Source organism: Amblyomma maculatum, chromosome 1 (genome assembly GCF_055883805.1).
Source record: "Amblyomma maculatum isolate TAMU_Amacu chromosome 1, ASM5588380v1, whole genome shotgun sequence".
In the NCBI taxonomy this organism is placed as follows: Eukaryota; Metazoa; Arthropoda; class Arachnida; order Ixodida; family Ixodidae; genus Amblyomma; species Amblyomma maculatum.
In genome coordinates this window covers 436,005,022-436,019,298 of record NC_139344.1, presented here as the reverse complement: position 1 = coordinate 436,019,298, position 14,277 = coordinate 436,005,022, and the positions used below count along the sequence as shown (strand labels likewise).

The 14,277-nt window shown below is 42.6% G+C and overlaps 2 protein-coding genes across 2 annotated transcripts; both read left to right on the top strand.

Moving 5' to 3' along the window:
* The first annotated feature begins 4,590 nt into the window (after positions 1-4,590).
* LOC146209470 (uncharacterized) lies at positions 4,591-8,417 on the top strand. The gene is made up of 7 exons (XM_084580389.1): positions 4,591-4,856; positions 5,489-5,613; positions 5,712-5,897; positions 5,963-6,047; positions 7,171-7,317; positions 7,983-8,204; positions 8,391-8,417. The coding sequence occupies exons 1-7, from the start codon at positions 4,710-4,712 to the stop codon at positions 8,415-8,417; spliced, it is 939 nt and encodes a 312-aa protein (XP_084436515.1). The 5' UTR covers positions 4,591-4,709.
* Positions 8,418-9,299: 882 nt separating this feature from the next.
* On the top strand, positions 9,300-10,121 carry LOC146209469 (uncharacterized). Its single transcript, XM_084587414.1, has 3 exons — positions 9,300-9,586; positions 9,685-9,758; positions 9,835-10,121. Exons 1-3 carry the CDS (start codon positions 9,427-9,429, stop codon positions 10,093-10,095), a joined length of 495 nt encoding a protein of 164 aa, XP_084443540.1. The 5' UTR covers positions 9,300-9,426; the 3' UTR covers positions 10,096-10,121.
* Positions 10,122-14,277: the final 4,156 nt, after the last annotated feature.

Here is a 14,277-nt window from a genome sequence, read left to right as displayed (position 1 = left end):
TGTGGTGTCGGAGTCAGGGTTTGGCTGGATACGTAGTATGGCGCAGCATCCATCTGCTCGTGACCCGCCGGTAATGGCGGATAATCGGAACGCCTTGTAACTTGGCTTGACTGTGGGGTCGTAGTCGGTGGTTGGCACGGAGTGAAGGTCGCCGGGCGTAAAATTTTGAAGGTCACATCTTCCGGATGCGCTGTGGCGGCAGCGCCGCCCGGCTGTGGCCCGGGAGCAGCCGTGGTCGTGGTGGGCCCTGAGGGTGTCGATTAGGCTTAGCCCGTCAGAAACGCTAGTCCTTGAAAGCTTCGAATCGAACAGCGAGCCGAAAATAAAATTGTTGCAAACAGGTGCCGAACACCTTCACTGACCGTTTCGAGTGGGTTCAGGCCATATCGGGTCTAAAATCCACATACACAATTCGAAAAACACGGAGCCGAGGTGAACCGCGTCAGCTCGCTCTCAAGGCGGAGTCTCACACTAAAATTCACGCATACACAACAAAGGTTCTAGCCTTGAGAGCCACTCGGGAGGTTCTGCTGCTGATTTCTGGATTTCCAAAAGTCTGGGCACGCTTTCCCGAAAATAAATCCTGGCAGGTCGTGCATATTTATCGTAATGGTAACCCGCCATTCTTGAGTGTGATATACAGTGGAGGCCCATTAGCATAATAAAATCAAATGGTATCCTACCTCACTTTCTACGCATAAGTAGCGAATGCTATGCGGGTCTAGCGGAAAATCGTTCATTAGCGTTCTTTGCAATACATCCCAAATATATACGCCTTCCGAGCTGTGTAAAAAAACATGGTCTATGATTTCTGGCTTCCTGCATATTATACAGTGTGATCCCTACACTCTTAGAAAAAAAGGTAGTGAAAACGTAGTAACGGCTGCTGTTACAACGTTTTTTAACCCTTACTACATATGTACTATGTTCCTACGACTTTGCCACTACCTCAAAGAAAAAATAAGCAGTAACAAGGTAGTGAGGTCTGTTGTTACTACGTTCTTTGGCAGTTACTACACTTGCACTACCTCACTATTGCCCTGGTAGTAACCGTTACTACCTTGATATGGAAATGGATGATCGGAATATGCAGGTGCATGTATACTAACATTTCTGGTGACATTGCTACTTGGTGCCCCACTTTTTTATATAATGAAAAGGGCATCCTAAATGGCAACAAAACTGCCAGTGCTGTTTTTGTTTTCGATAGTACATATATGCAGCACGTATGTGTCCCATTCCTTAGTTAAATTTCTTAATTGCACTTTTTCAACGACCTCAAACTACTGTGCCTGACTTGCACTCATTTTTCCTTCTGGTTTTACTGCAAGATGCATCCATGTTCAATGCTTTACTCTTTTGTGGTGGTTTTTTTTTTCTTTGGACATACGATGCAATTTTTTTAATCCGTAAAGTGAGCAGTCATTGTCAGCGACATGAGTGCTGTGTTCCAACCCTTACTACAGCCTCTCCAAAGGCTAGAACAGTTTGTCTAAATAAAATAAATACATGGTAATAAAATACAAAAGTACTCTTTATTCTAGGGGCACAAAGGAAAGAAGTGTAAACATTTTCAATTAAACAATTGTAGCCAGCCTGCAGATAATACTGCCAGTTCAATCTGTGATCATTATTTCTGGCCTCAGTACCAGCTCCTTCTCAAAATACAGGTCTAGAACTTGGAACGATTGCAGTTCTGCAGGCTGTATAACTCTCTCTTCTGTTGTTCGACAAACAGTATATGACCAGCGGTGTCGCTGAAACAACACAGTTCTAAGAACACTCACATGAATGAAGACTGACCCACAGTACATATACAGACCTATGATCTGTCCAAAAATAGGCAGCAGGTCTTTCTCCAAGACCACTACATCTAACACTTTGTATTTACAACTTGCAACAGTAACGGATGACACTCCCCACACAGGAACACCTTCAGGGAAGACTTCATGAGTGAATGGGGCTAAGTCCTCCTGTCTAAGAGGCTTGGCCTTCGTTGTCTGAATGCCCATGTTTAACTCATCTCCAGACAGCTCGAAGCTCTGAAGCAGCTGATGCCGTTCTGCGATTGACTTCGAAATATTCTTGAAATTTCTGTTGCGACATACTATCATTTTCACATATTGGTGTTTTGCTTCGTAACGCATGCACCAATATTGTTTCAATGGGCCCAACTGGTTGATCAGCCTTGGATAATGCACCAAAAAGTGGAGCTTCGGGGTCATTTTTCCAGGATAAAGAGCTACAAAATTTGTCAAAAAAAACCTAATTTCTTCTTGAAGGAAAGCAATATGGTCATGTGGGATATCATCAGAAAATATTATGTCAACAATCCTCCTGAGTTGAAGATAGACTTCCCAATGCTCATTGAGATTTGGAACAATGTCACCAAATATAAGTGAAAAGAAACGAAACAGGCACCACTTCTGTGATGCAGTGCCTTTATAAGCAGCTTCCCCCTTCACAAAAGATTTCTCGAGTCCTTCAGGTTTGTTTTTCCTGTCGTGTGGCCCAAACTCAAACAAAGTGACCCGCTCCAGATCAGAGTACCTCATTACTTTCGAACTGATGAGGCCTTGTAAGATCTGTCTTAAAACATGAGTTATGGATCCTTCGAGCAGATTATGCATGATGTCAGGCGGCAGTTGTTGCGTCACATCAAAGTAATTGAGACCTGACAATGGCGACATACTTTTCACCCCATGAATTGCTGTACTTAGTGGTTGGTTTATAACTGCAAGTTCAACATGCTTTTTGTGCGCAGTTGCATCTCGTACCTGTACATCTTTTTCGTGGAAAATTTTGCCGAGTTCTGAGAATGCCACAGTGCAAAAACGGCACGGGTGCCCTCGATTGAAGCAGCAAGTGAAACCACCTAACCGGTTCATTGAGAGGTTATCCCCACAGAAGGCGACAAGAAAAGCTGTGACTCTCACAGCTGTTGCATGCAGCTGTACAGTGAAACCAGTTGTGCTTATAGCTGAGAGCTCAACGATAAGTGGTCCCAAAACTGCATCGATTCCATGCTTAAGTATAAGTTTGTATTTTGCAATAATTGCTATATGTATGGCACTAAGCTGGGACCTGTAACGTGCGTGAAGGTTCAATACACTGAAATACACAACAAGTAGCTTGTGCACGTTGCGCTTGGGTCCTATCGGGTTAACAATCTCAAGTTCATCTGTATAAAACACAAGAAACAGTGTGAACTGAGATCCTTCCTGTATAAGTGCCGACAGCTTTTGCTTGTACATGAAACCATCACAAAAGTTATGCAATAGTGGAGATGATTCTCCATTTGATGCCTCCTCATTTAAATGACTGCGAAAGGATTCTGAAAGCATTAGGTTTTGCAGAACATTAGTGACAGGTATATACTGGAATGTTTCTCCAGCAGCCAAGACATGCTCCACAGGTTTTGTGTAAGGAAGGCATTTCTTGGCAAACTGCTCTCTCTTGTGTTTGCTCACCACATCTTCAAAAATCTCATCCAGAAAGTCACAAGCAAGCAACGTGTGCAAGTCTTTTCCAAGCGGCAGAGGATGAATGTCTTGCTGAATCTTGGTGGAAAAAAGGCGAAACATATCGCACAAAGTCACTTTCATATGGCAAATGACGCGTTCCATTGTAGAGTGTGGCAATTTGTGTACTTCTGCCATGCGGAAGAAAAGTAAACACAGGTGCTTCTTCATTCGCGCTTTGAAGTCGATAGCTCCACTGGCAGCTGAAAAACCAGTACAGGATGCGGCCTCTTGTTCTCCATCGGTATCGTCCATGAGGAGGCTAGAGCTTAGCAGTTCATTTCCACTTAAAACGTCGCCTTCCGCAATGGAAGCACTCGCCGAAGTGTCCAACCGTAGCTCACCACTACTGCTTTTTTCCGTGACAGCGGCATCGCCAGGTGTGTCGAGGTCCATATAGCTTCTGTGGTCCCGATAAACGTGCCTCCGATACGACTCAAAGAGACGGTAGGTCTTTGCGCAGCCTTCCACACCACACATCACAGAAAAATTGCTATCATAGCGGTGGTCCCCTATGTGCCTGACCACTTTGCAAAACTTCACAGACGTAAAGGGACAACGTGGACACGTATGAATCATTTTGAAACACGTATACTTGCGGGTGACGTATACTTCACTGTCACACCATTAGGCCAGCCATTTGATGCACTGTCAACTGCAACAGCTGAGAGAGGCTTGGTTGATAAACATTTCCGAGGGAGGTAGATAAAAGCAAACTGGAGTAGAGCAGTAGAGACCTCGGCAGCGCCGCTAGTTGAAGCCACTTTCTGAACGGAGCCTCGAAACTAGCGAAAGTGACCTTGGCCTGTCAATACAGGCACAACAAACATAACTGCGCAACGCGTAATGTCTGAAAAGGTAGAGCAGTGACAGGAGTAAACGTGGCCTCCGTGATGAGGCGCGCCGACGCGCTGCTGCCAATCTCGGAGGGCTCAAAAGTACAAAAAAAAAACAACTTTCTTTACTTATTGGTAGGTGGCGCTTGCTGCAGCGCCAAAAAGGGATCGACTTCAACTGGTCTATCCATAGTACTATATTCATGGGGTCTTTATAACTTGTCCATACGTTGTGTAGTCTTACTTTTGCTACTTTTGCAAATGGCGTATGTTTTGCATCAGTGGATAGAAGAGCCCTCCTTTAGAACAACCGAATTACTGCATGTGCTGGCCCTTGATCCTGCTATAAGCAATGTCTTCGTCGCCCATCGAATGCCTGGTTACCTGGAAAGGCAGGAAACAGGTTCTTCTTGTCAATGGAGATCACAAGAAGTCCGATGTGATTGATGCTGCCATGCTGACGGAATCGTGGACATCGTTGCAGTGCGACCGAATAGAGGTATGCACATTTTTTATACGATAGATTTTAATCGCTTGGTGCTTTCAGGGCCTGTACTTGTGCATATAATCGCGTTCTAGTTATGCGCTTCAGGCCAATGTAGTATCGTGGTTTGCTTATAGGCCTGTGCTTTGTCCAAAATTTGCGTTCAAGCTTAGGATAGACACCGGTGCCAGATGTATATATATCAGAGCCTGTATCTTAGCTGTGAGCAACAGGCGAGCATTCAATAGCGATGCCTGTCGCGCTGTTAACTGCAGCGCTAGTGTTGCTTCAGAATTCAGAATTTTTTTCCAAATGGATTATGATTTCGTTAAAAACGTTTTTTTTTTACATTTTTTTTTTACACTGCACTGCACGTGTGCGCGCCTCGCGGAGCTGGAGCGGCCGTTCGCCTTCGCAGGGTTCAAGGTACGCGGCGCGCACACGGGCTGTGGAAGAGGAGTAGTGTGTTTCCATACATGCGCGCGTGGAGAGTTTGGAAGCCATCATAATGTGTAGGCCAATCTTATAAACAGATGGTAAACTAAGTAGTTTCAGCATGCTCGTAATGAAATAATTACTAAATCAATTGTATCCACATTCATTATTATGTTTTTGGCTTCCAATTCATAAACACATTTTTGTTGTAGGTCTACAATTCCCGCTTTGAAACATATGTCGAGGTCTCGGAAGAACACATATTTTGTGATGGCGACAAGATAAATCTGGTTGCCAGTGACAGCTGTGATGAAGAAAGCTTGCCACTCAAAACTGGGTTAGTAGGCCACCTTTAACCCTGTGCTGGAGCTATAACATGGGACATTACAGTCATGATACTTACGGTGCACTTAATTCCATCCTCTCTTTTTTCAGAACTAACGATGGACCATCAGTGGTGGCTTCATGTAGCAGTGGTTTTCAGCAAATGCATTATGAACTGCCTCCAGTTCCAGTTGACATCAAGTTCGACATTGACAGAACAACATTAGGAGAAGTGTCAAGTCGCACAAAAAGCCGCATTGTGTCTTGGATTACATCCCATTTGCTGCAAGTTGACCTGTAAGTACCACTTAGTATTGTTGTATGCTCAAATCCTGCTCATGCAACCTCTCTTGCGCTCGCAGGTATCCTGGGAAATTCTACGAGCCTGCAGCTAGGGCTCTTGTTCTGAAATATCCAGTTCTCCGGGATACGATGGGAACAGGCTTCGTAAGTTTCCTACCTGCTTGCTAGTCTTTGTAAACAAATAGCTGGTAATATCTTCCTCAAAAACACCTTCCGAGGTTACTCCTACTATCAAAGTATAAAAACGAGCCGTCTTTTGAAGCATAAAAGGAAAGTATCTGTAACATGCTTTGCACTGAGTACGTTACTTTTTTTCCTCAAAAAGAGAAAAAAAAGCATGCGATGAAGTGACTAGCCATGTATGCAACGCATGCTTGGGTTCATATTGCGACCGGTCGACCCATCAAAGATGGGACAGACGAAGTGTGTGTGCACTTGGCGACGTCCGGTGCACCCTGTGCTTGTGTCGCATTATACCGGTGTTTTTCGTGGTGTGTACGCCTCTTGCCACGTAACATCTTGGTGGAGGTGCGGGGTCACAACAGCGTCTCTCGTAGCCTGAATCGCTTTGGAATGTGAAACCCCACAAACCAAACCTCATCATAGCTGCTTCTTTCCCTGTGTTTGCATCATATGTTTTACATACTGCCTGGCAAGCAAAATTTCACCTCCTATTTTCTTGACTGCTTACTTTTTTACTTAAGGTGGTATTTTTCCTTGAGGTAATATTTTTTTCTCGTGTGGAATTCACTGCTGCTTGTGGACCATTCTGGCATACATTGGGAATGTTCTGTGCACATGCATTGTCTCCTCTTCAATGATTTTACAAGGCATCAGTTTGCTGCACTTTTTTGTGAACAAAATTTTCTTGAATATTGGTGGGATAGAACACAATACAGTAATTAGATGTGAATTCTCTTATGCCCTTGCGGGATGTTCATGAGGTCTGCACATGCACTATGGTTTGCAAACATCCTTGATAGGGAATTAAGCAGGTTAATTTGCAGCTTTAATAATGTACTGAGCAGCAGATGCGTCCACAGATTGCTCATGCATTTCGGCTCGGGCTAGAACAATGCAGTGCTGCTTTTAGCTCTTTTTTTGCAGTAAGAGCAAGTGGCTTGTGCGGAAGCATTTATGATGCCTATGGCCGTTTGAGTCTGTTTTCTTCAAGGAAAGTCTGTATATATCATTGCTGTATTGTCATATCATTGTTGCAGATGTTTCATTGATTTTGCATTTCCAATGTGATGGTTTTGATTTACAGGATTCTTGGAGGGTCGCATTTAAATACAAGATGTGCAATATTCGAAAATCCGTGGATAATAATCCTAAGGTTGAAGAAGCAAGAAAGAAGTTTTGTAGGAAGGGGAACTTTCAAGACAAATGTCATCCAAAGAAGCAGTGCCGCCTGGTAAGTGAAACCCCTGATTTACACCAGTATTACAAATATCTGGAAAAGTTTTGCATCTTTTCCAGTAGGCGCAATTGATTATAGTAATTCTGCTTTGTTTTGAGGTGGTGGTAAATACTGACTTAAAGAACAAATTATAACAGCCAAAAAAAAAAAACCATGGTATTGCACTGGTGAAACAAAGAAGACATAGCCACAAAAGTAAATGGAAGGCAGGAAATCGGTGCAGACCCCTCTCTGGCCACACATTTCATGAAACGAGAAAAAAGCGGCGAAAAAAACGGAAAAATGAGAAAAAAACAAAGGTAAAAGCAAAGAAACGTTGGGTCCTGCATCTCTTTTTAAAAGCTGTTAGGTTTGCCAGAGCAAAAGAGATAGCAAACTGTAGCCTACACAGTTAATTGCAATACATAAAAACGCATGCAATGGTGGAACTATAAGGAATTTAGTATTGAATGGAAGGAAAGCACTTCCTAAACGTAAGTAATACAGCTGTAGAGCAAGTGCTGACAAACAGACTGATATTCAGTTGTGTTCAACCTTTGCACAGGTTGTAGATCATAAAAAAGATTTTGGAATCTTAGGTCTGCATTACCTAAAAATATGATTGGCATTACTTGTGATATTTTACTCAACTGTGTTATTTTTATCATTTCTTTTGCAAGTCAACTGGTGCTTTGGAAACCAGAGGCGAAGAAGATGATGGAGTCGTTGCTGCTCACATAGAATTTATGATTAAAGAAGTGAAACGAAGCACTCCTGACATTGCAAAATTGAAAGCTTCAATGAAGGCCACCTTCTCATCACGAAGGAAATGGATTCAAGAAAGCAGTCCATCAACAGCGGTGTTGCTGGAAAGGTACCCAGCGCTGGCACTTCGTGAACTGGTAAGGTTTTAAGACGTGTAGCATCAGGCCGGTTTCCTGAAATGCTTTTTGATGATGGGTCGTACGCATGCCATCAGTCGGGCTTCACAGAGACATGCAGTATATAGTCGGCTGTTGTAAGAGGCTCAGTAGGTTATGAGAAAATACTCTATTTAGTTTAAACATTTGCAGTGTTTGCAAAATCAGGATGCAGAGATCCACTGCAGAAGGTAGAACAGAAAGATTGCATTTTTGACAACATAAAACGACATATAAGCATGGGAGAAATATTGCTTGGTAGGAAACATTTCAACTGAAGAATTTGTCTTCATCTGGGTGAGCACAGTCATCACTGGTAAGGGTATTTAGAACCTTTACTCTGATGAGGAGGAACAGGTTAGGTTTGCTGGAGAAGGGTGAATATGGGTGATTGATAAAGAGTGTTAGTGCTAATTATTTATTTGGTAGACTAAATGGGCAGTTTTGTAATCGTAAAAACATTGAAATATAACTGCTGAAGCCACAGCGGGTCGTGAAGTAATCATTTCTTATGTTTCGACTGAAATTTGAGCACTTCTGCATAATTGCGTTCCTCTCTGTCCCACTTTTGTATTCTATGTGCTACTAAAAATGTTTATGCAAGGTCATGATTGCAGTGGCATTTGGGGGCATCTGCTGCTTTATTTTTAGTTGTGTTTGCTTATGGATACTGCGTAATTTTCCAGCTGCAGTGTTTTTTTTTTTGGAAGAAATGCGAACGCACCAGTCAGCGTGCATGTAAGGCAAAGAGATACAGGTTCTGAATTTCGGTTCACAACGGGTTCAAAGATGCATTCCCAAAAGTGATTAGGAACAATTAGGGAATAACAGGGCGGAGACGAAGGACAAGGAAGAAGACAACACCTGCGCTGTTGTTTTATTAAACAATTAGGGATTGATGGTAACAGCCTACATAGTTACGTTTATTAATGGCTTCACCCTTATTCCCTCAGAAAAAAATTTCAGTGCATCACTGATGACATATTTAAACAGAAATCAGAATGATGCAACCTCTAAATTATGATGAAAGAAAGCAACTATGAAGCCTTTAGACTAGCTTTCCAACTTTGCACCAACAGCACAACTGTCCAGTGCTTGGCTTGGACACTTGTGCACGAGCGACATGATGTCTTTTTGTATTTTGCAAATAATGTGCTAAATTCCCACTATCATTTTTGTTCATTTTCAGCTTCGCCAGCAGTTCATGAGTATTACACAAGTGGACTTTGAGTCAAAGTTGCTCAACTTTATTAACACACATGGAGAGAGGTGTCTCCAACTCCTGAAAATGTCCCGTACCGCAAAAAGTGCCCTCGCCGAAGCAGAACAGGCGATTTCAGAGGCAGAAGGCGACTTGAAGAAATGTGAGTGTTCAGAGCTTTGCATTTTAGTTCCAATTTCTTTTCTTATTTTTATGTTTTTGTGATCATCTGGGTGTTCTATAAATTTTCTTTGTGCACAGATTACTTCGCAGTTGCTGTCCTGCAGCTCCTCCCGCACTTAGTGAAGGAGCAGCCCAATTTTCTGAGAGGACCAGTAAGATTATACTGTTCATTTTAATTGTAGCTTGCTTGAAATTGTCTCGTTTCTTATTAATTCTATTTCATTACAGGACAGCTACCCCTCCCTTGTCATGAACAACAAGGCTCTAATTGCCACAGAAATATGCACCACTTTTGAGTCCTACAAGGTGGAAGTGATTGACCTGATATCAGGGACAAGTGCCCTCATGGAACTTTATTGGATAATGAACATCCAGTATTCTAGCAGGAATAAGAACACATTTGCTCTGATGGAGCATTTCTGCGGCCTCAATTCGGCAGCAAGGTCACCCCTCGTGATGCGGGCGATCAGCTTAATTGAGAAAGTTTGAGTCAACAAATAAAGTTAAACCTTTTGAACTACACTTGTGTTGAATTTGTTTTTTGAAAGCCATATAGGCCCACTGCTTCATAGTGCTTCTAACATGCTATTGAGGTTAGTGGTTGCCTGGCCGTCAAACCAAAGCTAAGCTTACTACTAAGGTAGTAAACGAGGTTGTTGCTGTTACTACTTTAGGTAAGCTACCATTCTTACTACCCTGTGGTAGTAAATGTTAAAGAAGGTAGTTGCTGTTGCTACCTGTCCACAGGTAGTAAATGTTACTACCTTTGCAGTTACTACGTACAGTCACTACCTAGGTAGTCATATATGTGACGGTTGTTGCTACCCCAAAATGTAGTAACCTCAACTACCTTTTTTTTTAGAGTGTAGGGTATGAATAATCCCTTTTTCTCTAAAAATGTTTTTCCCGGCAAGGTTCCGGTGTGCAATTTAAAAAAGGCGGTTTTTGCTCCTTCCGTCACCTGCATTCTTTTTACTCTTTTTAAAACATCTGCGCCTGGCCCTCCATTGTACAAGGCTCTGTACAAAGGCACGGGGAACATAATGTGACACAGCGCGCGATAAAATTTCTTTCATTTTACTGTAGACAAATAATCAGTTGAAAACCGCACTGAAAGGAACCCAACACTTGCTACGCCTGCTACCTGAACCCTGAGGCTGCTACCGGGTTGCGCCACAGAAGCGACGGGTAGTGCGATCTTTATATGTGCTTTTATTCGTTTTGATTCAACGTACTAAAGATGGCGCGACGGATGCAACTGGCATGGTCACAGGATTACTGTAAGCAATTTTATTCCAGTAAACTATTTTATTGCGTATGCATTTTAGTTTATGCTCTGCAATGTATACTCAAAAACATATAGCTTTATTGACTTACTTTTTATTGTCTTTTCTTCTTTAGTAACGCCACCCAGCACTTCCGTTGCTGCAGTTTTCGAGGAATGGCAATACGCCCGCGGGCTACAATACCATTTATTTTAATGGAAATGCTGATCCTCCGCAGCCGCAAGGCATGGCGTATGGCTCAAGAAGTGCAGCATTTCGAACCATTCGATACAGAGTATAATTAGCAAAATGAAGTTAAGCACAACATTGGCAACAGGCTCATTGAGAGCTTATTTCGCTATGAAATCTCCGGAGCCGCAAGTCGTGGCGTATGGCTCAAGGAGTGCAGTATTTTGAACCATTCGAGACAGGGTATAATTAGCAAAATGAAGTTAGGCACAACATTGGCAACAGGATCATTAAGAGCTTAATTCGCTATGAAATCGGCCATTATATTCACAGAAATGCTGCTGTTCCCTGGAACCGAATGAAAACCCACTTTCTTTAATAGCAAGGGAAGGAAGAAGATGAGTTTGCTTCAGAAGAGGCGTCTTCGGTCACTCCAGTGTTGCTAAGACACACAGGCAGTCAGCGAGTATGATTACGTCAGTAATATTACAGGGAACGTTTTGAAGGTCATATCAATTGCAACTAATTCAGCAACAAATATTGGTGTATAACCTGGGATCCGTACAGGAAAACTTCAATCTAGCGCCGGGCAATAAATAGCAAGCGTCGCTTTTTCATAGCCTTGGGAGGCATCTGTGAAAATAGCTATTGTAGTGGGTACTGTAATAAGTAATCATCAAGTGGCCATTTATTACAGTAGTTGTCAGGTTCTCTGCATTAAATGGTAACAACTGGTCAAAGGACCATGCAGAAGTACAGCTTAAACATTACCAAAACATTGTACTGACCAAAGCGAAACTGCAATTTTGGACTGCAAGGAGCGAGCAAATACAAATTGTGGCTGCTTATACTGCGGCCAATGTTTGTCCAGATATTGACGTAGTTTGTAATAAACATGGGAGAATCCACTCCAAGCAGAGGCTCAGGTGCTCATAAAAAGTTCGCACAATCCTGTTACAGCGGCGCTTACTTACGCTGAAATAACCCGACAGTCGCCGCCGGTGTTTCCCCCTTTTCTAGCTCGCCTTACTATAAAGCTCATTATCAAACTAAGTTTCTGTATATTCGGCTCCTTTTTGAAGGTCAAGATGTTTGCTGAGGCTATGACCCCTCTGAGAAAGTTTCTGAGAATGTTTTATAGCTTTCCTTTGCAGCCGTATGGCTGAGATTGGATGGGCGTAAACGAGTAATTACTCCCTTTTACAAATCTACTCTGCTTTGAAGGATAACCCTGAATATTTGATCAACACAGTTCACACTTCGCGTTATTGATCAATTTGCTCTCGCCGTATACCATCTAATCTGCTGACCATCCTTGGTTAGCTGGGAGATTTCAATTGTGTATGTAACAATGAGGTGCGATCAGTATATCGCGGATGTTATGACCCGAGTGCTGCTGTTCCCATTGACTTAGTTTGTGGACATAACCTTGATGACATTGGCCGACTAAAAAGAGGTAGCAAATATTTCACGCACTTCCCATCGTCTTCGAATGCCTGACTTGACAAGATCTACGTTTCAGCTGGCACGATACATATTGTGCATGGATACTGGGTGAGACCGATATTTTTTAGCGAACACTGCATGATATTTCTTCAGATAAAAAAGCATACTAGACGTCCACTCCCACCGCAGTGGGAGCTATGGAAGATAAATATTTCCCTTCTTTCGGATTGATATTTTTCAATGCTTTGTAGTTGCGTGCGTCAAATACATGTACGCTTGTGCCGATCTATCACTCTTTCAGAAGGGGATTTTTTTAAACAAGAGGTTGAGTCTTGCAATTGAAACATCATCACGCATCACATTCTTGAAGCGCTTTCCCATTCGTGAATTGAAGCGCACCTCTGACAAACTTTATGAGTTGGAAAGAATTTCTCCGGGGTCGTAACTTGATGAGGTCAACAATATTCAAGCGCAGTTACAACAGTTTAGTGCAGAAAAACACCAGGGTGCCTGGATTAGATCGCGCAAACGGAGGTTCGATAATGAACAACCATCTCGCCATGGTTTTAGTGATGAAAGATAAGCGGCTCTTACTAAGGAGGTTTTAGAAATTCGTTATGGAAGTGATACATACACTGGCGCGCCAGGCATTCTGGGTGCCTTCTTTAAGTATTATTCGTGACTCTTAATAGTCGTAACTATACTGTGGGTCTGATGTCAGTCCTTTAAACGTATTTCCTCGTCTCCAGGATGAGCAGCGGGCAGCCATCGAGAAATCTATTACTTTAGATGAGGTCAAGTCGGCCATTTGTTCACTACAGAGACAGAGCCAGAAGTCTTTGTAGTGAATGGCCTAAGTAGTGAAATTTATAAAACATTTCTGCCTACCTTAGAACCTGGCATATTGGAAATTTTCAGTGCAGCTTATCACATAGACGTTTTCCCTCCCACGTTCTATACTGGTCACACCATACTAATCCCGAAATCCGCAGACGCATGTTGGTTGAAAACTGTTGAAGGATGCCGTCCGATATCCTTATGCAACGTAGATTATAAGTTTCTTTCTTCTCGTCTGCAGCTTGTGGCATTATATTTATTAGATCCACACCACTTTTGTGAGATCTAAGGTCGTAGGTTTCAAAACCATATTCATATTGCACGTTCTTTGATTGAAGCAGTGTCAGATGAGGTCATTCAAGTGGCCCTAATTCAGATTGATCTCAAAAGCTTTTGATAAGGTGCCTCATGTATTTTTGTTTGCTGTGTCAGAGAGTGCTAACATTAGTGATGTCTTGCTTTTTTAAAAGCATCGAACTATGTTATAAAGCGACCCCTCCAAGACTGATTGTTAATAAAAACGCTACCAAACCTATTCCGCTTAAATAATTTGTTCGACATTGCTGTCCGCTATCGCCTTTGTTATTCGCGGTATATTTGAAACCCCTATGTCGTAGTATCATCAAAAACAAAGCATGGCTTCTCACTATCGCAATGTGCAATTAAGGTTTTGGCTTATCCTGATGACAATGCCGTTTTCTGTACTGATAAAAAGTATGACCGAGGTTTGGCGCGTAACTGAGCGTTTTGGTGACTTTTGGGGGGCTGATTAGGTCACTTATAAATTAAAGGGGTTCTGATTAGGGCACTGGGGTGCAAAGCCTAATTTTTTTTTTTTGCCGGGGCTCCTTTGCAGCAGTATCGGAATAGTGGGCCTCACTGGAATTCTCAGATCTCTTCAGTTAAGCGACAAGCCCAGGCATGGATAGATAGG

Coding starts and splice junctions, on each gene's coding strand:
- LOC146209469 (XM_084587414.1), top strand. CDS start 9,427: ATGAGTATTACACAAGTGGACTTTGAGTCAAAGTTGCTCAACTTTATT. Junction 9,587..9,684: donor AGAAGGCGACTTGAAGAAAT/GTGAGTGTTCAG, acceptor CTTTGTGCACAG/ATTACTTCGCAGTTGCTGTC. Junction 9,759..9,834: donor CCAATTTTCTGAGAGGACCA/GTAAGATTATAC, acceptor ATTTCATTACAG/GACAGCTACCCCTCCCTTGT.
- LOC146209470 (XM_084580389.1), top strand. CDS start 4,710: ATGTCTTCGTCGCCCATCGAATGCCTGGTTACCTGGAAAGGCAGGAAA. Junction 5,898..5,962: donor CATTTGCTGCAAGTTGACCT/GTAAGTACCACT, acceptor TTGCGCTCGCAG/GTATCCTGGGAAATTCTACG. Junction 8,205..8,390: donor CGCTGGCACTTCGTGAACTG/GTAAGGTTTTAA, acceptor TTGCAAAATCAG/GATGCAGAGATCCACTGCAG.